This window comes from Accipiter gentilis, chromosome 20 (assembly GCF_929443795.1).
Source record: "Accipiter gentilis chromosome 20, bAccGen1.1, whole genome shotgun sequence".
Classification (NCBI taxonomy): Eukaryota; Metazoa; Chordata; class Aves; order Accipitriformes; family Accipitridae; genus Astur; species Astur gentilis.
Window position 1 is genome coordinate 27,243,822 of NC_064899.1, and position 21,563 is coordinate 27,265,384.

Here is a 21,563-nt window from a genome sequence, read left to right on the forward strand (position 1 = left end):
CAATCTTTTAATATAGACTAAATGTCAACTTAGAGTTACACACAGATATTGAGAATCTCTAAGAACAGTGGTCCTAATCTTTAGAAAGAGAGGAAAACAGTGAATTCACACAGATTATTAGTGCATAGATATGTTTGCAATACTAGAGATATTCTTGATACTAACATTCGAAAAGCACCACAGAGAATGAACTAGTACAGTCCCTCAGCAGTACTTTCTATGCATGAAGGAGAAAACCTGAGCTTAACACCAAATAATAATGACCATGGAGCTGAGCTGTCTTTGATTCGCAACCTTTTTTATTAGGCTGCTGGACTCTACCTTCTGTGTGAGAGACAAAGGTGTGGAGATTAACAGTTCTCCGAGTGCTGTGTTCATTAATTACATTTTAAACACTAGCAGAAATAAGATTAACTGTGGCATGATAATGATAATTCCTTGTGATATTCCAGACTACTATCACACTAACCTGCAAAGAGTTAAGATAAAATAAAATTGTAAGTATTAAATGAATTATTTTAAATAACTATTACCAGCTTCCTCCATGTTATCCTTTTCATAGTCTACCCATTCCCCTACAATTTTGGCCTACAATTCCCCTACCTGCTGAATCAATAAAAGTGCTAATCATACAAAAAAATAAATACATGCATAAAACCAGTTTTAAATAAAGCCAGAAAAATACTACAACCCTTATTTCACCACACTGCTGAAAAAAATATATCTTTTTTCACTAATTTATGACAGCATCTTTCTTCTGCTCTTTGTTGCTCAAGTTGGAACTTTGGTTTTCGCAAAAGATTTGTGCTTTCACAAAGATTTCTGTGATGTGTGAGGGCACTTTGTTGGTGTGTTATTTGCTTTTGAATTTTCTGGAAATAAGCATACTTTTTTTAAAAAAAAAGGGGGACAAAAATATTTAGAGGGACAAAAAAGTTATTTAACAGTAAGTCATGAAACTGTGCACATGCCACCACTGAGTAATTTCTGTGAGCAGCCTTTGCCTTCTTCACCCCATCTGGCCTTAATGTCTCTAACACCCACTCACTGCATCACAACAAAAATTAGACTAAGCTCCTTGGGGCAGGGTTCTGTATTTCTGTAACTGCTCTGAATCACCTAACATACATCTGAAACCTATAGGGTGGGGAAAAAAAAAAAAAGACCAGTCCAAGCTGTTAAAACTTCATTTGTAGGTTCAGTCACCTGTGGATACCTTGTCACATTATATGGCATGAGCATTTTGTTCCGTGACTCCAAAGGAAGTGAAAGAGTCTGACTAACATGACCAATACGCTATTGGTTATATACGCTATCCTTATCACAGTGTCAAAGATACGCAAAACCAGCTGTGAAGTCAGCATGCCTTTTGCCATGGACTTATTCCAAATGGGGTCAAGGTTGCCCCCAAGTACTTTGCATATTTTTAGTATTCCACTTATTTATATATATGCATATTTTATCTATTACTACATTTCTCTTAAGAATGAACAGGACAGATTAACGGATTGGAATCTTTCATTTGATGAAAAACCAGCTACTGAGTGGAAAGATGAAGCTCAGGTTCTGCCACATTATTCCCCTGGCTCTCTTTGCCTCCCTCCACTTGCATTCTTCCCCTCCTCTTGCTTTTACACATACCTGTGTCTCAACTTATGACATAGCATGGCATGGCATGGCATCTAATGGTGGAGAGAGCTAGAAGAAATGAGCTTGTGATCTCCACAGACCACTCTCAGACAACACTGTGCTGTCAGAAAACTACCCTTTTCAAATTAAATGTGCTTTACTGGGTAGACCTCATAACAAACTTCTCCCACAGTGAGCTGAACTATTGATTTTAATATGCTGAAGTGTTTGTAGATTTATATGAACGCAAATTCTAAGCACGCCATGGGACCTACTCAGGGTCTGATTCAGCACTGGTGAAGTCAGTGAGGCTTTCGGCATTCAAAGATTTGCATGTGGTGATTCCTCAGATAGCATGGAATAGAAGATGTGCATCCAAAAGCCCACTTCAGGACAAACCCCTTAACTTGGCTATGCCTGTTTTTTAATGGGTTGAACTTGAAACAACATGAAGTGCTTGGTCTTCCTGACAACTTAACTTGCCACTTTAACTTCAATGGAAGTTACTAGATCTGTGCTCTCTTAGAGCTCAGGCTAAACAAAAATAGAATTGGTTCCCTACCGGAATCACCCCAAAATCAAAGGCTTCTTTAACAGAACACTGGCCTCAGTGGTTGGTGCAGGTGCATCCGCATTTCTGGATACAGCAGATTTCTATTTAAAGATTTAAATTTACCCCTTTGCTTGGGGCAAGGGGTTGGGAGAAAAAACAGAGCCATTCAGGCGATTGCAGCTCTGCACAGAGCAGTCCTGCCTCCCTGACAGGCCGACTGTGCCCTGTGGCTACAAGCCCTGGGCTGGTCATGATAAAATCCAGTGGCTGGGAAGCAGATCCGGACCGCGAGCCAGCATCCATTCTAGCCTTTACAAAAAAGGCTGAGCTACTGTCAGGCCAGGCAAATAAAATTCAGACGATGCAGCCTTTACATGGCTTTAAATTTCCAAGCATTGTGAACCTGTTCTTTGGAAAAGAAAAAACAACTTCTGTGTAAGGGAAGAGTCCCTTCATACACAGATAGTCTTCAGATCAGAAGGCTTTTTGCTTGCAAATATGCAACAAATCAAGGTGCATTTCTGTGGGACACAAGTTCACAGACCAGTTATTTTGCTCAATTCAAAGCTGTTTTCTGCCTCCTGTTATCAGCAAAGCATACTGCTCTGGGGACTGCATACAAATTACTGAAATTACTTTGGGGGGGGGGGGGGAGAGGGTGATGAAGAAGAATCATAGGTGTGTTACGTCAGCTGCTAGTCAACTATTTCTATGCATTTTTTAAGCCAGCTTCTCACCAGCTGAATAACTGAGTTAAACTAGTGTGAAGAAAGTTAGCAGATTTCGTCTCTTCAAAATGTTTCGCATTCAAGCCCTTGGTTAGATAATATAGTGAGCAGACATTATTGTCAGCCTCTTTATGTTGTTTGTCGAGAACAGCAGGTGCCACACTGAGCTGCAACTTGGCATCAAGGAAAATCTGCCTCTGTGTCAGGGCAGCCAGGATAGCCTCGGCTCCCGTAAGGACTAATTGGTACTCCAGCAAAAAGAGCTATCTTCATCGCTACTCAAAGAGAAATATTCTAGTGTTTTTAGCATTCTTTTGGATGCTTTTAAGGAAAGCTCCTCTCAGTGCTCCTGCATTTCATCGGCTCTCTCTCTCATGGAAACTCTAAATCACGCATTTAAAAATAGACCATCAGATTATCTGGGTAAATCATAAAGCTCAGCTTATCTCTTTCTTTCCCTTTAAAATATACAATTTATTTTGTCCACCGGCTCAGCAGCGTGAACCCATGAATAATCTTGTTTGTCTCAGTAACCCCACTCTTGCTTGTCCCTGCGTATCGCCACTGTGTGCATGTATGTCACGCTGGGGGTGGTGGTGTCTGTGCGAGCCCGTAAGGAGGGAGAAGGAATTCACAGTTCTGGGCACGAAGGTGTATGATCCTGCTTACGGCAGTGTTTATGGCCACGCCAACTGTGAGCGTCCTAGCATCACAACACAGCCTTACACAGCCGTGGAGAATAACACCGGGACCCAGCAGAAGTAACGTACTAAGCACTTCCATTACGCATCACATTGTTTAACACCAATCTAGACCCCAGAACCCGTGTGCCTCCCCTGAGGGCAGGCATAATCAATGCGGTGCGAGGGAGGACGCAACAATTTTTCAATTTCTCTCTCCCAGCGGTTGAGAGGCACAACATAAGGGAGCCTTCAGCGCCAACCCCGACCCCCAGCCCCAGCGTTTCCCATACGCGCATCTCCTCCCCCGCCTCCCCCTGCCAGTGCGGCCCGTCAGGGCACGGCAGCGGAAGAAAGCCCTGCAGGGCTATAAATAGCTACTCGGGGGAGGAGGGCAGAGTGCAGCAGCACGGTTCCAAAGATGCTTGCTGCAGAGGGAGGTTTTGCTGGATTAATTCCGAGGGGAAAGGGAGCCGCTAGGAAGTTCACCGAGCTAGCAGGTAGTGTCTGCTGGGGGGGGACGGGGACGACAGCGGCTGCCCCGGGGAAGCTGAAGGGGGAATGCCTGGCTCGCTGGGAGAGCAGCGAGGTGGGCTTCCCCCTTTGAGTGTCCCACCTATTTCAGCCCAGCTCTGCAGACACCCCCCACTCCCTTGAGACGGGCGGCGGGCACCAAGGGTCCCCGGCTGAGAGAGACGGCGAGGACACGAATCGGCTCGACGGAAGCGTTCCGAGCACACGCAGCTTATTGTCCGTGCCAAGTTGGTAGCGAGTCCCGCGGCGGTGCTCGCCCCGCCGGTGCGTGCGGTGCTCCCCAAGCCGCCCAAGCGCCGGCTGCCGCCTCCCCTGCTCCCCGCGGCTGTCCTGCCGGAGACGAAGCCGGGGGGTCCCGTCTCCCCGCAGCCGCCCCGTCCTCCCGCCTCCCGGGAACTTCGGGGAACTCCTCCGGGCACCGCCCGAAGCACCGGTGTGCGCCGGCCCCTGCCCAGCCGGGGACGCACCGGGCGCTCGCTGCCCGGTCCCCCGCCGGCCGCCTCCGCCGCTCGGCTCCGCGCCGCTCCGCGCCTCCCCGCCCGCCCGGCCGCGCCGCGCTGCAGCGCCCGGCCCGGCCCGGCCCGGCCCTCGCTCACCGTCCTCCAGAGCCGCTGCCGCTTGGCACTGACGGAGGCGGCGGTGACGATGAGGTGGGAGACGGACACCACCAGCCCGAAGACGATGGCCAGCAGGGTCCGGACGGGCAGCAGCGAGTAGGAGACGAAGGTGACCAGCATGAGCTGCCACATGCCCTGCTCGGGGGCGCTGGGGGGCTCCATGCCGTAGGCGCCGAGCGAGAAGGGGCAGCAGAGGAAGGAGAAGGTGAAGCTGAAGAGCAGGGTGAGCTTGACGATCTGCTGCAGCTGGGTGACCTGCAGGTACTTGACATTGGTGACGATGAAGAGGGAGAGGAAGATGATGCAGTGCACCGGGTGCGAGCCCTTGGAGATGGTCAGGCTGGGGCCGGAGAGCAGCTCCACCAGGGCCAGGCTGGCGGTGAGCACGATGAGGACGGCCAGCGCCTTGAGGGTGGACGTCTGCTCCAGCTTCAGGTTGTAGCTCTGGAAGAGAGCCTCCAGCTCCTTGCAGTCGAACTCGTCCTCGCAGGCGATGGCATCCAGCAGCAGCAAGGGAGGGGGGTCCCCCAGCCCGGCTCCCGCTCCCGCCGCCGCGGCAGCCGGCGGGGAGCAGCAGCAGTGGCAGCACTTCTTCCTCTTGGTCTTGACTTTCTGAAACGGTATTTCCTCCATGTCAGTGCCATTCATAAACCCCGGGGAAGAGATGCTCCTCCTGGCGTCCCCCGCTGCCGCTCCTCCGCCTCGCCGCTCATAAAAGAGAGAGGGGGGCTGCGAGCAGGAGCCGCGGCCGCCCGCCCCCGCCGCCGCCGCCGCAGCTCCGCGGACGCGGCCACCGGGCGCAGCCCCACAGCCGCCGGCCGCAACCCGCGGCGCCGGCAGACGCCCCCCTCCGCTGCCGCCGAGGAGCCGGGGATGGCTGGGACGGCGGGAGGAGAGCCTCACTCGTGTTAATGTGCCAACCTTCCTGCCTGCTGGCTCTCTCTCCCCTCCACCCTCCTCCTCCTCCTCCTCCTTCCTCCTCCCTCCTCCCTCCTCCTCCTCCTCCCCTGGTGCTCCAGGGATGTTAATCTCCTAATGACACCAAAACACCATCCGAAGGCTCGAAATCAAGCGGGGGGGGGCGAGGGGGGGGCGGGCAGAGGGTGGGTGGAAGCGGAGAGGAGAGGAGGGGAGGGGGGGATAATCAACAGGCGGGTCTCCCTTCAGATACCGCTGTTTGCAGGAGAGGGAGCTACGGAGAGCGGGTGGCAAACGGGCTCCCGGGCAGCGGGCAACATAAAAAAAAAAAAAAAAAGCAATAAGCAACGACAAGGGGAAAAAAAAAACCAAAAAATAAAAATAGCCACGACACCCAGCCGGGGGGCTGGGCTAAGAGGAGGACGAGTGGGGCAGAGGGGCCGGAGAGACGCAGGAGGCCGGCTCCGGCAGGGCGACCCCCTCCCCACCGCCGATGGACCGCTCACCGGCCAGGGGCCGGGCCGGGCGCCTGCGCGCCGCTCGCCGGGGAACCCGGGCTCGGCCCCGGAGGGGCGCGGGGGCGGCGGGGGCACCGCAGCCGGCGCCCCGCAACCGGCACCCCCTCCCGCCCCGCCCCCGGCGCCCCCCGGCGCCCCCCGGCTCTCCGGCCGCACAAGCCTCGGGGCTGCGGCTGCCGCCCGGCAGCCTCGCCCTGCCCGCCCGCCCGCCTGCAGAGGGGTTGAACCGTGTGGAGGTGTGAATGTACGAAAGCGACGTGTAACGGCACAGAAGTACGTGTCGGTACACACGTGCACCTGAAGACGTATGAACCTACCCATGTGGGTGAAGCCTGCTTCCTTTGAGAAATGAAGGCTCATCTGCCTGAATAAACGTGCTGATTTTACCCGTTTTGCCTCCTAGACTCTGATGCAGTTGGAAAAAAGTGTAGCGAACGAGAAAATTTTCAAGGGAACGCGTTTCTGTGCCCGCTTCTGCCTGTCCGGGAGTACAGAGCAGTCAGGGGCTGCAGAGGGCTGCTCTTGTGACAGGAGTCAATTTTCATCCCCCGCAAAATTGCACTCGGTGCCTCATCGAAAACTTGGGTTGGGAGTCTGTGTGGTGGTGGTGGTGGTGGTGGTGGTGGTGAAAAAAACCTTCCAGGTCTGCCTACGGTGCTGCTACCACATGCCACTGTTACCGACATGCCACCGAAGAACACAATACAATATTCTTTTCTGCAACCGTTGCATCTAATTTGGGGATTATGAGACTGATTCCAAACTCACCAAAGACCGGAGAAAGGACTCCAATGTTTCTTTTGGCTTTGGATCAAGAATTTGTAAGAATCGGGGCTAGGAAAACGTCAAAATAGAAGACTTTAATAGATCGCAAACGTTTGGCTTTTCAAAGGTGGTGCAGGAATACTTTCCAGAATCAAAGCAGAATCCCGCTATCATGGGGATGTTGAAGATCTAATTGCTGGGGTTTGTGTCAGTGATGTCAGGTTCTGGCTCCGAATTTGGGCTGAAGAGCCTTAGGATCAACAGCAGGCAGGGATTCTTTAAGATTTGTTACAGCTGTGAATGATGTCGGTACTTTACTTCTGGATAGTACAGTAGCTTTCAAAAGAAAAATCTCTGATACATAATCTAAAGCAACATAGTTTTTTATTTTAATATTTTATGTTAGTCTTAGCCCTCCAGACTCAGTATGCAGTTGTTCTTCCGAACCTGCGCAGACCTCGTTAGGAAAAGGGAATGAATCAACATCGCTGGAGTTTTGCCTGTTACAGATTCAAAATATGTCACACTTGAGACAATGACTATGACTTACTCTGTGTTCATGTGACGCTACTCGTGGTGGCTTCCTAGACTGTGACTTAGCCCCTCAAACACTGCTGAACTGTAAAAATAGCTGGTGTTCAGATTTCTGCAACTTCCTTCAGGAAGAAAGTAAAGGGGTTGGATTTGCTGGCCCAACTGCTGGGAACCGGAAGAGATGTTTAGCTGAAATGAAGTTAAATCTAACAAAAAAAGGGCTTCCTTCATTTTGCAGTATCTCTGGTGTGTTTGGAAAGCTAATAAAATTCATCTCCTTGTTCACTTTGTTGCATAAATTCCCTTCAGTCACACATATATTAGACAAATACACACTGTTATATCTTCACCTGTCCTCAGTTTTCTTCTGAGCTTGTATATCCTAAGGGATAAATTAATATTTCACATCTCACACTGCATAAGAGGTGGCACCAAGCTGCCCAGCCCTCAGAACAATCCATGGAAAGAGTTGTCATGCTAGCAGTTACTGGTGTTTTTTTTTTTCTTCTGGCTCTCAGCTCACTGCTGGGAAAATGCAAGGTGAGTAATTTCCTACAAGGCACCCTGTGGTTTAGATTATTTTCATGCTTCTTACAACCTCAAGGGCTGGGTTAGTTCATGCATACACACAGCAGAGAAGGCCCATATGTATGAGACATCCACATCTCCGTTCTTACTAAGTCAAGGGGAAGCGCTGAACTGTTGAAGCTTCATCTTCCTTAGACACTGCAGGAATATGGAAATGCCACACAGTGATTAATGAAACACTTCCATCCTTTACACACTGTTTCACATCACAGGGCAAACACCTCATCTTACCCTGCATAGTGAGGAGCCCAGTTTTTACCACCTGATGTCACAAATATAAAGAAGGAACCTCAGAACCTTTGTCTGAAACAGACATGAAAGCAAATAACCAGCTATAAAACTGCTGGAATGCACTTGACACAGTGCTGTATTTTTCTGACCAAACTTACCTGCTGCAGATGACAGCAGCCTGGTTGGGGTTTTGTGAACTATGAACAACACTTCGTGGTCTGTAGTGCACTTCTGGCTCACTTCTGAGGAAGATAACGTGGTTGGTTTTGATATATAATGCCCTCAAAGTTCTGGATGTTGGCCAGATGCAAGCCAGCTCTTCCTGTTGAATGCCCTTGCATTTGTAACTGGAGACTATTCTGGGGATAAATGTAGTATTGACAGGAAAGGGTGATTAGAGCCCAGCTTTATCACCTTTTGCATTGCAAAACCCATCTGTTTTTTCAGCCTTTTCCTAAGAGGCAAGCCGACTTGGTCGGTTTCCACTGGAAGTGGAAAACCTTTCTTCGTGGAGAGTTGGATCGAGGTTACATTAAGCAGAAGCGTCTCTACCTTTTACTGGACCTTAGGAGTAGTCTTGATTTAAAGGGCTACTCAGAGTTTCAGAACATCTATTTTTATTTACTTTGTGCGTATAGATTATCCATTTAATAATTATTTATTTTTCACTGTCCATCCTGTTTTAATTTACTGAACTCGGTACTTGCTTTTTCTATCTCCTCACCTCCAACAGTTTCTAGCACTCACTGCCTGGTGCATTGGCTGGAGATCATCTTTGGAAGCAATACTTTTCATAGAACAAGAGCATTTCAGACTCATGACGATTTTAGAATTAAGCCTAATCAAAATGTGGCATCAATAGAATTTTTTTTTTGTGTTAATTTTTATCTGAGCAAGGACTGCAAAGATCTTCATCTTTTATCCATCCATATTAGTATTGCCTACTTGTAACAGAATGCCATACTCTATCATCTGAGACAGGGATAGAAATCTTTTTTCTTCTCACTTCCTCTGACAGTAAGAGTAAGGACTCTGCATAAAGCTATTGAGAAATTTCTGCAGACTCATTCTAGCAGCCACAGCTTGTTAATGCCACCAGAGAAATATGTTTAGCGAGAGAAAAGCAGTGATGTGGGCAGGACAGAAGAGGTCCTGCAGAAAACAATAGAAATGGCCAGGCTTAGACATAAAAATTCAACAGAGTGTTTTCCTCCTCTCATGGATCTCTGAAATGTATTCACATTTTTTCTAGATTTTGAGGAAAGCCAACGTTTGAAAGAAGTAAAAGTATGTTTTTCCAAATCATGCACAGATTTCATCTGGAATCGGCGTGGAGACTCCATTCACATTCTTGTTTCAAGAAATATAGGCTAGATTTCTGTAAGGCTACTGAAATACTGTTTGAATGGGTCTCATGAGCATCATAATAACTGTTCCTTCAAATTGTGATTTTAAAGTTTGATTTATGTTGCACGCATTTGGATGGAGAACAAATGAAGCAGATAGTTCTGATATATACCACTTTCACAGTTAAACAACTTTAGCTGCAAGTTTGAACTCACCTAAATAGAGAGTTTCTACTACAAAGCTGAAATAAACTTTGCCCTGCGACAGTAAGTGAAAGCCTTACAACACCTACAAGTTCAATTGTAGGTAAACATTAGCATTTAACCTCAACACTGTTCTCCAAAACAACTTCTTGGTTTAAACTTCTCCTTTGTGCTTCTTCATACAAGAACCAGTTTTAAGAGATGAACAATTACCTAAGGCACCCAGAACAGAGTTGAGTCCTTCAAGGGTATGTTTAGGTTTCAACACTAATCACTCAGTGACAAAACTGTGCCTTAGCTTCTGCTCAGGTCTATCAACAGCACTTTTGCTCACTCAGTTTCCTTGGGACCACACAGTGGTTTTGCACTCAGACTATTTTAATCACAATTTTATCCGTATAGAAGTCTATTTAATTGTATAATCTATTGGAGGGAAAAAAATCAGATGAGAAGAAAATTACATTAAGGCCTTGACCTCAAGTCTCTTGTCAGACAAGACTGCTGCTGCAGCAATTAGGAGATTTGACTGAAAAATAATATGGTTAAAGTGGCTAATTTGCCAGCAGAGAGTGGGAATAGGTTTTCTCCAGTCCTCTGCTGAGCAGAGAGTACAGACGTTAAGAGCATTCGAATCCTTTACCTCTCTCTTCTATTCTAAGCCTTCCAGAAGAGCATGAGACTTCTGTGACCTACTGAACTTCTGTATTAATACTAATGAATCTCTCCAGTGAGCAAGCAACATGCTTTTCAGCCAGCATGGATTTATAGCAGGTCAGCTGGATCCTTCCAGCTTTTGACAAGTCATTCATTTCCTCCATCAGTACTGCATCAACTCTGATTTATCTATTCTTCATCTAAAATTAGACCCATCTAAAGACTATTATATAGGCAAAATTTCAGGAAGGGGGGGTTGGTGCATTTTTATGAGGAATTCATTGGCTGTTTCTTTTATGATGTCTAGTAAGCCGCAGTTCTCAGGAGCTTCCCCAAACACCACACCCCATCTGGCCACGCTTCTGTCTCCCTGCTGCATCCTCCCTGTTATCTCTAGGAAACGTCAGCGGTTTTCCTTCATGAGCCTGTGGGCAGTAACAGCATGGAAATGACACAGGAAAGGTCTTCAAAACAGTTCACTGCGTAATTTGCCAAGGGGTAGACGACAGTGATATATATTGATTAAAAAAAACCAACAGCAAAACAAGAAATCACAAACCACCTGCAAAACCTACACAGCACTCGTACCATCTACTTTCATTATTTCATTTTAGATGCGTAAGTTAGAGCCTACTCTTTTTCAGCGGAGAATAGCGTGCAAGAGGGTATGAGGTAGCTACTCGCAGTCGGCTGCGGATGTCGTGGTACACCCTCATTGTGCACCACAGCTCCACGCAGAGGTGCCAGGTCAGTTACCGAAACCCACGTAGTCGCATGTTACACGACCTTGCACTTGTGCCAGAGCTTACCAGCTCAGTCTTCAAACTATGTTTACATACTTGTGCAGTAACCGGGTCTGGAGACGACTTGTTCAGGGCTGCCTTGGGATCTTTGCAGTGCAGGCTGGAGACTAGAAATACCATATTAGCCTGCAGCAGCTGGCAACCTTTTCCCTTCTGTCCTTTTAGTAAGGCAGCTCTTTCAGCACATTGGTACCTTCAGAATCACATTCCCATGCAAGGCCAGGATATAGCCCGAGCAGTCGTGTTTGATTGCTTGCTTCAATAAAGCTATTATTTTATCTTTCCTGGTCAGCTTGGTTAACAGACTTTTTCTGAGCCAACTCCACAAGCGATATCTCACAAAACCCACAATTATATGAAGCTGGTTCAGTTCTCAGGCAAAACACAAATATTTTCAAGTTCCCACAAGTTTCCTTTTGCAATTCCTTTCAGAAAAACAAAGAAAAGAAATCAACCCAAACCCTTCTCCCCCAATATCCCAGTATTTCTCCATGGAACAGAACAATGAAGAGTTCCCAAACCAGTTAGCAGATTTGGTAGCAATTTCCATTATACAGGTGATCCGACTGACCAAGGCATTCTCAAAAATCCCTTAGGTGTAAAAACGTACTCAGTAAAATTGAGACCACTTGGAAGAAAATACTTTTCATTCTCCTTGCTTCCATGTCAAGCATTCAATTCTTGGTTTAGGAGCTCTGCAAATGCCTAGCATCAGGGTGCTGGCAGTGTTTGACAACATCGTATGGCTCTGATCCTGTTCCATGAAATCAAGGGAGGTTTTGATATTCACTGCAGCTGTATTAGCCCTGATATTATAACCATGCTTATTTTCCAAAGAAGGTTTCTCTTCCTTTTTATATTCATATTGCCATTTTCTAAGGTAAAACATGATTCTGTTTTCCAAACAGTGTTCTTGTTTGCCTAATGAATTGTAGTTTAGATGTATTTTAGAGTGTGTGTAAGGACAAGCATTTTACTTAGTGTAATCCCTTGAATCCCTTGAAAAGGAAAAGCCAAGATGCGAGTAAAAATAAAGACAGAAATTATAGCTGAATTCCACAGTTCCCTCTTAGCCATATTTCTGATACATCCATTTTTAAATAGTGATTCATATTCACCAGATCTGATCTCCCCCTATTTTGCTCATCTGTAAGTTATACTGCACACATATTCTTGGATCAGTTATGCTAAAGCATTGTATTATTATTTATGAACTGAAACTTTACTAAACAGCTTTTTTTTCTTTTTCTTTTATTTTATTTAAGTGAAGGCTATCAGTTGCTTAAGATTTTTTTAAATCCCATATTTGTTTTTGTTATGTTAAATTTTCACTCTTGGTAATATTCAGGATGTGCTCTGCTATGACTTTCCATCACAGTGCACTCATTAGCAGTTCTGTAAATAGCTTCTTCAAGTGCCAGACCTGAGGATCCCTTCTGGACTTCTGATTTGGGCAGAACTCCACACTGATTTCATTTGGGAGTTTGTCTTGAGTAAGTGTTCTAAAAGCCTGCATATTTTCCTTTGCAGAGCATCCCGTCAAAGAATGAAAAGTACACTGACAATATGAATTTAACAACAACAACAACAACAACAAGTAATATATTTGTAGTCAGTTCCCACTGGAGGAGAAAGTTGCTCTTTTATACTGATTTTAGTTTTCTCATGATAACTATGAAGCTACCAATGGTTTCAAGACATGGCATACTACAGACAACCAGTGTGTTCCCTGCCAGTTAGTCCTTGCACTTCATCACTGAAGTGAGTACAGATACAGGCCTTTGCTTTTTTTTATAAACCCAAGGAAACAATCCCCCAAACCAGCGGAATTTTAAATAAAAATCTTAATGATGCTTTTCAAATAGAAAAGCTTGCTACAGAAGGCTAAGTCGCAGAAGACACTTACTGGAGATTCACCTCCCCTAACACCCTCTTGCACAGACCAGAGCAGCCAGAAACAGCATGTATCATATTAAACTGCTGTTCTACTTGATCTCCACCAAGGTTCCCTCTGTTTCATATCTAATCTATGTAATGAGATTCTTCAGGTAAGTCCTGCAACTAGCAACAACTAATTAGGTCAATTAACAGCACATATGTCACTGGCTCTATTTTGAGTTTAAACCCTCAAGATCGAGCTACCCTCCTCTTTAAGGGAACAACTGCTGGGTGTTAAAAGCAAAAAGACAACTTTATGTTGTGCTGTGTTTACTATTCCTTCAGTCAGACCATTGCTCAACATTAAGACAGATTTCCGGTGGCCTTCAATGCTATATTTATTTTCTCATCACCTGTGCTCCCCTTTCATCCTAAACAATTTGCATAAACCTGCATAATGCTATTTAGCTTATGCTCCACTGTTACTATAAATAGATGAACTGGAAATTCAGCTTAGTAAAGCAACTTAATTCTTTTCTCGTCTCATTCTTCCTTCCTGCTTACATGCTGGGCTTGTGTTTGTGTGTGTGAAGGTGTGAAAGAGAGACTGTGTACTCAAAAGGACTTTTAAGTGTTATTGTTCTTATTAATGATTGGGGGAAACACAATATTTTCTGTGCTGATGCAAAAGTAGGAGCCTTAATAACAACCTCAAATATTACAGGGGTTCCTGTATATGTCTGTGTACGTGCGAGGGTGTAAAGGTAGAGAAGCAGGATTTTTTTTTTCTTTTTTTTTTTTTTTTTAAGTCAAAAAAAGGAAACATCTTACATTTTTCCTCATGTGAGACAAGTTGAGAGTTATGTAGTCAGGTGGTGATGTTACTAACAATACATCTCACACCTTTCACACAGAGTCTTCCCTTGGTTTTTGTGTTTTCATTTACTGGCTCAACAACCTGCTTGCTTATCAGTCAAGATCAGAGTAGAAAATTAGGTTGTTTCTTTAAAAACCTACAGGTGAAATTAAAAATCTCATAGAATATAGAATATTTCTAGTTGGAAGGGACTCATAAGGATTGTCTTACTTTTTTGAAACAAAATTAGATTTTGCTTAGATTTTATTTAAAAGTAGGCATTTTTTCTCACAAGTTTTGTTTGCAAAAATCATAAAAATAAAAATAAAGTAGTTTAAATATAAAAATGCCTAAAAAATTATTTGTATATTTGGTACAGCTATTTTCGTAGCTCATTAGCAGTTAATCCCTGAGAATGCTTCCCCTCCTCAGGGCTGATAGCACTTTAAAGCACAGCGATGCATTACTCCAAGGAGAGCTTACCGTTGTTTTTAACTCTAGACTGAGTACGTACAAACCTGGCTACATCTACTATAGATTAGGTCTTATCTTCTAGTCTGAAATATATCTCACTTCTCTAAACAAGATTAAGTGCTATTTTTCTTCCCCTAATCCTGTTTAGCAAGTCAATGCAGTAGTCTGGGCAGTTCAAATATTCCAGTTAAGTGGGAGAAAGGTCACTGCAAGATTACTCAAAAGGTATCAGATGACGCTAAAGGGTGAGTGCATTTTCCTAAAGGATTTCCTAAAGGATTTCCAAAGGATTTTAGGGAAGGCAAGGCAATACTAACATGAAGATAAAAAAATCTGCAGGCATATTCAACTACCGTCGCAGTGATGACACCTGTGTTTATTTTTGCAAGTAGGTTTTAGAGTTTTGTCCAGCACCGATGCACTCTTTTGGCCCCTCACCGAGCTCACCAAAAGCTGGGGGGAACCTTCCACGCCCTTCAGCCCCAGTGCCGCTCTGCAGTGCCCCGTGGTGAGTTCTGCCTCGCGGTGTGCCAGCTCTGCTCATCACGCCACCTAAGAGAAATTCCCCCGATTTCAGTGGAAACTTATCCTACAGGGCTGCATCCAAAGGTTGAGGAAGTCAGCTGGATTTTCTTCATCAGCTCTACAGGGTTTTATGCCTGGCTCATAACTTTTGGGCCTTTACCTTCAAGATATATGTGTGACTGATGGACCTCTTCAGTGACATTTGTGACAGCCCCTGCAGTCAGCAAGGTGCTTCCAGATGTCAGTGTGTCCACAAGACAGACTGACCCACCAAGCAAATACTGAAGAGAAATGTCCTATTGACTAAGCATTCAAAATTCTCACCTGTAGGGTTTGGGGTTTTTTTCCCCGAGAGACCCAGGGGATTTTCTCCAAGGACCTGGTGGGAAGAGGTAGCAGAGATAATCCAAAAAGTGATGAGAGCACTTTCTGAGGATGTAGGAAACTCAGGAACCATCCCTGATGGTGCAGGATCACATGCACCATCTCACGTGCCAGTATATGCTGGGGGGCACCCAGCTGGAAAGCAGCTTGGCAGAAATGGACCTGGGGGTCCTGGTGGACACCAAGCTGAACATGTCCCAGTGATGTGGCCTTGCTGCAAGAAGGTGAGTGATATCCTGGGCTGCATCAGGAGGAGCGTGGCCAGCAGGCTGAGGGAGGTGATCCTTTCCCTCTGCTCAGCACTGGTGAGGCCACCCCTGGAGTACTATGTCCAGTTCTGGGCTCCCCAGTACGAGAGAGACATGGACATACTGGAGAGAGTCCAGCGAAGGGCTGGGAGGATGATTAATGAACTGGAGCATATCTCCACTGAGGAAAGGCTGAGAAAGCTGGGACTGTTCATCCTGGAGAAGGCTCAGGAGGATCTTGTGAATATCTATAAATACCTGCAGGGAGGATGCGAAGAGGATGGAGCCAGGCTCTTTTCAGCGGTGCCCAGTGACAGGACCAGAGGCCATGGGCAAAAACTGAAATGTAGGAGGCTCCCTCTGAAAGTCAGGAAACACTTTTTTTACTGTGAGGGTGACCGACCACTGGGACAGGTTGCCCAGAGAGGACATGGAGTTGCCATCCTTAGAGATACTCAAAAACCACGTGGACATGGTGCTGGGTAACAGGCTCTTGATGGCCCTGCTTGAGCAGAGGGTTAGACTAGATGACCTACAGAGTTCCCTTCCGATCTCAACCCTTCTGTGATGATGCAATTCTGTGATATATGTGGGAAGGGGGCAAACCACTCTGGTGCAACCCCACTCCAAGTGGCAGGCTGTTTTACGTGTGGGCACTGTCTCCTCCATTTTCTTCATGGTGTTAAAAAAGAAAAAAAAAAATTATTCAGTATGTCAAAGAAAAAGCAGATTGGACAATGCAAGATCTGCCCTAAGAAACATATCTAATGATTGCAAAATACGAAAATATAACTGCATTTTCTAATATACCTGATCCTGCAGGGGTTAGATGTATTATAATCTTCTCATGGGATTACAGAACAACTAAAGGAACAATTACTTTAAAGATGCTAGCTGGGCATACCCATGACTTGGGTGACAGAGAAAAACCCTCAACTCTGTCAAAACTGGGGTAGTTCTGACAAAACAGGTGAAAACCCCAGGTCCCTAGAAAATATGCCAAAAGAAAAGAGGTATGGAAGCATTAATTTAGCACTTCAGTTTTATGCAGGAGTTGAATGGGGGATTTGAGGACTGTAATTTGTGTTTAGGTTCTTAATTTGGTTGCCTAGATCACTCATGGGATCTGACCTAGAGTGTGAAAATTTGTGTGCATGAGCAGAGAAATAAGAAAACTGCACACTATTAAGCTGACCTTCTTCACAAACTTTGACATAATCTGCCTTGAAATGATTCCATAGCATAGCTTTCGAAAGTTATCATGTGTAATGATCTGATTTCGTAGTCTTTGTATTTTGCACAGAAGTATTATTTCCTCTTTTAAATACATTGGGATTTATGAAACTTGCAGATTTGCAATATGATTTTTTCCCCTATCTTTAATCATTCAGATGATTAAACTAACAAAACAATTAAAAGAAAGGAAATGTGAACAGCATGAGATACTATACACCATACCTGAACAGCATTTGTTTAGGTTCAGAAGCATCCCTGTGTGTGCCTTATATTATTGTGTCCTTAGAGTTTGAGTGAAACTCTTCCCAGACCCCTTTACATGTAATGTTTCCCTTTGCCTTATACGTTATTTCAATTAAACGCAGCAGACGAAATGCCCTTCTAAAATTCAGTATTTGAAATGGATCAACCTGGCTTTTGAATAGATTTTCAAAACCTGTTTATCATCAAGGGGAACTTTTTTTAACCTAAGGTGTTTTATGCATACATTTATGGTAATGAGTACAAGCTATTATGCCTGTCATAATACAAAGCAATTCAGCTGGTATTATTTTCATAAATATTTAAAAGCTGGCACACCTACAGTGTAGGCTAGGAGTATTCTAGTAGAGTCATTAAAAAAAAGGAAAAAGCTATGTGATCTTCATCTAGATAAACTTGGTTAAAACAGAAGTGAAGATGAGACACTTGGGCTTTATTTTGAGTTAGCAGGTTAAATTCAGGTTTAGAGATAGTTAGAATAACAACCTAAGATGTCTTGTCTTCACTGCATTTTTAACATCATTTGACTAGATCAGCTTAGTCACTTCTGGCTTGGAACAAGTTTTTCTTCCACAGTGTAAAAACAGTTTATGTGAGAATATACCACACCTCCCAGGAGACTGCAATCAAGATGCAGTATTGGACATGGCTTTGATCAACCTGATCTAGTGAAAGATGTTCCTGCTGGTGGCAGGGGGGTAGATGATCTCTGAAGGTCCCTTCCAACCCAAGCTATTCTATGATTTTGTGATTCTGTGTTCCAGCTGATGATTCTAATCAGGAAAGACAATATCAAATTCAGTACCCTGTATCCAAGGGTGAAAACAACAAACAGGCATACTTGGGATACTGAACCATGGCAGAATTGTGTGGAGGGAAATGTAACATATATACAGAAACACTAAGTCAAGTAGATTGCTCCAAAAGCACTTCCTCTTCCATTTGTCCAAAAGTAGTGTTCAGTATTAGACCTTGTTCTTCCTTTTTTCTTGTATTTGTAAACTTCATGTGGCTAGATTCATTGTAAAATATAATTTGTCCTGAGACAAGAATAGAGAACATGCGTTGAGGAGCCTTTCAGTTACCTTTTTAGGTCTCTCCGTTTATTGGACACCCAACTCCATATAGCCTTGGACAGGACTGAAAAACTCTTTTTAATCACAACCATGTCAATAAATGGAGCAAAGCCCTTTTTGTATCCTTCCTGCTTTGGTATCATTGCTGTGTCTTGTAGGGAACTAGAACAGTCTGTCGGGAGCTTTTGCCAGAGGAACAACCTTATGTATATTTGATGTGGTTGCTAAATGGTATCTGCTTGTCATTTGTGAATCACTGAAGCTTGCATCTGTTTCTTGTAGCTGGGTTTTGGGCCTAAAGGTTTATTTTAATGGCCCATTAAACTCCCACCTGGCTATTTTGTTGCTTACACTAATGTATTTGTGCATTCATTTGTAGATTTTCTAAGGCAGGTAAAACCATATAGTCCTTTCCATGATCCACTTCAAGACACTGAGACTGTTACCCATTTAGAATATACAAAGGACTCATGGCAATAAGCAACTAGTTCAAAGTAGTGAAAGGGTGGAATTCTTCTACTTCCTTTGCTTCTACATCTAGAGCTAATGGAGTATAAGGATAATAGAAAGTACTAGCTCCTTAGGAATAACGTGAAGTACGAAATGCAGCAATAATGAACTTTATTTTTTCAGTCTTGGAAAAAAAGGACTTAGAATGATGTTTACTGATACAAAAATGTTAGCATTAAACTATGGCATTATTGCAGGTATTATTCTTTAGGATTAATTACTTGTGCTTTAATAATACCAAAAATAATACCACAGAATCATAGAATTATAGAATGGTTTGGGTTGGAAGGGGCCTTTAAAGGTCATTGAGTTCACCCGCTCTGCAATGAGCAGGGACACCTTCTACTAGATCAGGTTGCTCAGAGCCCCGTCCAGCCTGGCCTTGAATGTTTCCAGGGATGGGGCATCTACAGGCTCTCCGGGCAACCTGTGCCAGTGTTTCACCACCCTCAGAGTAAAGAATTTCTACCATAAGCAGGTTTAAAATTCAGTTGTGCAAAGTTCTGTAAAAGTATATCGCATAATAATTCCATTCCTGAAGAGTTTATGGCCTAGATAAACAAAACTGAAGGAGACTGTAGTAGATAATGGGGATACTAAATGCAAAAAAGAAGTTTAAGGAAAAATATTCAATTAACTGAAAGGACATTTTTAGGATATGTTTCATCTGCAAGCAAAGTCAGTTTTGTGATTCTTTTTCTGACAAAATAATCATTTCTTCAGCTCAGAGCAATTGCTTACAGGGTACTTACCGAGTGAACCAAAGCTGATTTTCGTCTGTGGCTTGATATTGACTTTCCTTCATGTACAAGTTCTCATTCTGTTGCATTGCTTGCTGGAAGAATGCTTACCCTGTCTCAGTGAGCATGATATGCAAACCACCCATCACACGTCAAACTGGTCACATACATAATTTTTTTAAACCCCAAATTTAATCTTATTTCCAATCTATTTAACCACGTACTTTCACCTTTTGTACTTCTACTTGGTTACATGAGTAGTGTCCTGGAAGACTGCACAAGTGACTACTCAGCTTCTACTGGTGAGCCATGCAGCCTTGACTTACCAGAAGTACAAACTGGTGAAATAACCACATCACAACGGAAAAAATAATGGCTGAGTTAGAAGCTACCTCTAGCTTTCCTGCTCATTCCACTGGGTTCGGTTACATCTCACCTAAAAAATACTAGTTTTCAACTAACTGTGAGTGGCCAGTAAGCATAAAGGAAGAAGTGTAGCAATGTACATAGCACCAGCAGTGTACTTGGTACTTAAGCAGTATGATGGATCCCCAAAGTGAAGATTTTAAAGTCTACATAAGCAAAATTCAAGCACTGGATTTTTGAAAGTGGTCTAATTTAACCTCTGTCTGTTCCTGCTCAGCCCTTACCAAGACTAACCTTTCCAATCAGTAAAACAGTTATTTGGAACATATACTAATATTGCTTATCTCCTCCACCTTTAACCCTATTCCATTTACCTTTTTCTATATCCAGTTAATCAGTACTATTTTGCGAAGGAAAGATCCTTCTCTGTTGACATGACTGATACGCATTTAAAAGACATTTTTTTATCTTAGATGTTGGCTGTTCCACTTGAGATCAACATTTCAGTAGCTTTTGAACTGAGATACTGCCAGTACGGGTTTGATAACCATGTGGACAGCAATAGTTGTGCCGACACCCTTGTCAGAAAACAATGCGCTAAATTTGTCATTATCAACTGCACATAAATCCCCACCTCCGAGGTTTATATCTGTTGGTCTGCCATTTTAGTACAGAAGAATATACTTGCAAAAATCTAGTTATCTTTAGAGAGAAGAGCAAGGTCCTCATCCTTTGAATAACAAGCAACTTGCTCAAGAAACTATGAAAAACTTCTCAATGTCAAATTCTGTAATACTAACCAAACCAGAAACCAACATGGCCTAAAATACAGATGGGCAACATTCATGAACATTCAGGCACAAGACATACAGAATCTATGCAAAATTTGAATTTTCATGAAGCTGGAAAGAAAACAGGAAGAACACAATCTTTAGAGAACTTCTCAGTGGTTTTAGAAAGGTTTTGGATCAGATCTAAAGAAGCTGTAAGGCTGATACCTTCTCAAGTGCATCTGGAACATCAGAAGGAAGCTTGTTAGGAAGTTAACCAAAAGGTTTAAGCATTAAGGGAGAATATATACAGTCTCGGTAGTTTTGAAAGATAGGAAAAGCACAGTTAACAACTGGAAATGATTGGAAAAAATACCTCTCAGCTGGGAGAACAATTGTTTTGAAAGTGAAAGCAGGAAAAAAAGTACTGCTGAAAACAAAGGGATTTTAAAGAAAAAACCCCTGTGTTGGCTTTGTAAAAAATGTATGAAACCATTGAACAAGAATCAAAGATAGGGCACTGGTGACTTTCAGACTAGAAATTTCATTAACTGGTTCTCTCATCAGATTTTAATTTGGAAACAGAAAGATTTCACCCCCACCTACACGCAGGAGCTGCTTAGCATATATCAAAAGACCTAACCACAATAAACAAACACATGGGATATAATTGTGAGAGAGGTGATTCTGGAGACATAAAAAGAGCCATATTATAGTCAAAAAAATATTATATATGTTAACTGGAGGACACTATTAGTGCAGTGTGCTAATGCTCTGTACACTGTTCTTTATCACAGACACAACCACCCCTTATGCTCTTTTTTTTCCCCCATTCTGGTAGATGAAATTCCAAAGGCAAATACTCTGGCTTTTGGAAGCATTTGTATACGTACTTGGAACCAAACTTGTTCTAACAGCTCCGTCACTGAAAGTACGT

General features: G+C 43.9%; 1 protein-coding gene across 4 annotated transcripts in view; it reads right to left on the bottom strand.

Moving 5' to 3' along the window:
- ADCY1 (adenylate cyclase 1) overlaps window positions 1-5,632 on the bottom strand; it is a 498,640-nt gene extending 493,008 nt beyond the window's left edge. For 2 of the 4 annotated variants that reach the window (XR_007508915.1, XR_007508916.1), the window contains exon 1: window positions 4,721-5,486. Coding sequence is in view for 1 of the 4 variants with exons in the window: in XM_049823805.1 (XP_049679762.1) it covers window positions 4,721-5,389 (669 nt within the window). In the remaining 3 variants the exon portion in view is untranslated. Of the gene's footprint in view, window positions 1-4,720 lie in introns of all 4 variants that reach the window. The other 2 variants (XR_007508917.1, XM_049823805.1) reach the window with 2 other exon arrangements.
- Window positions 5,633-21,563: the final 15,931 nt, after the last annotated feature.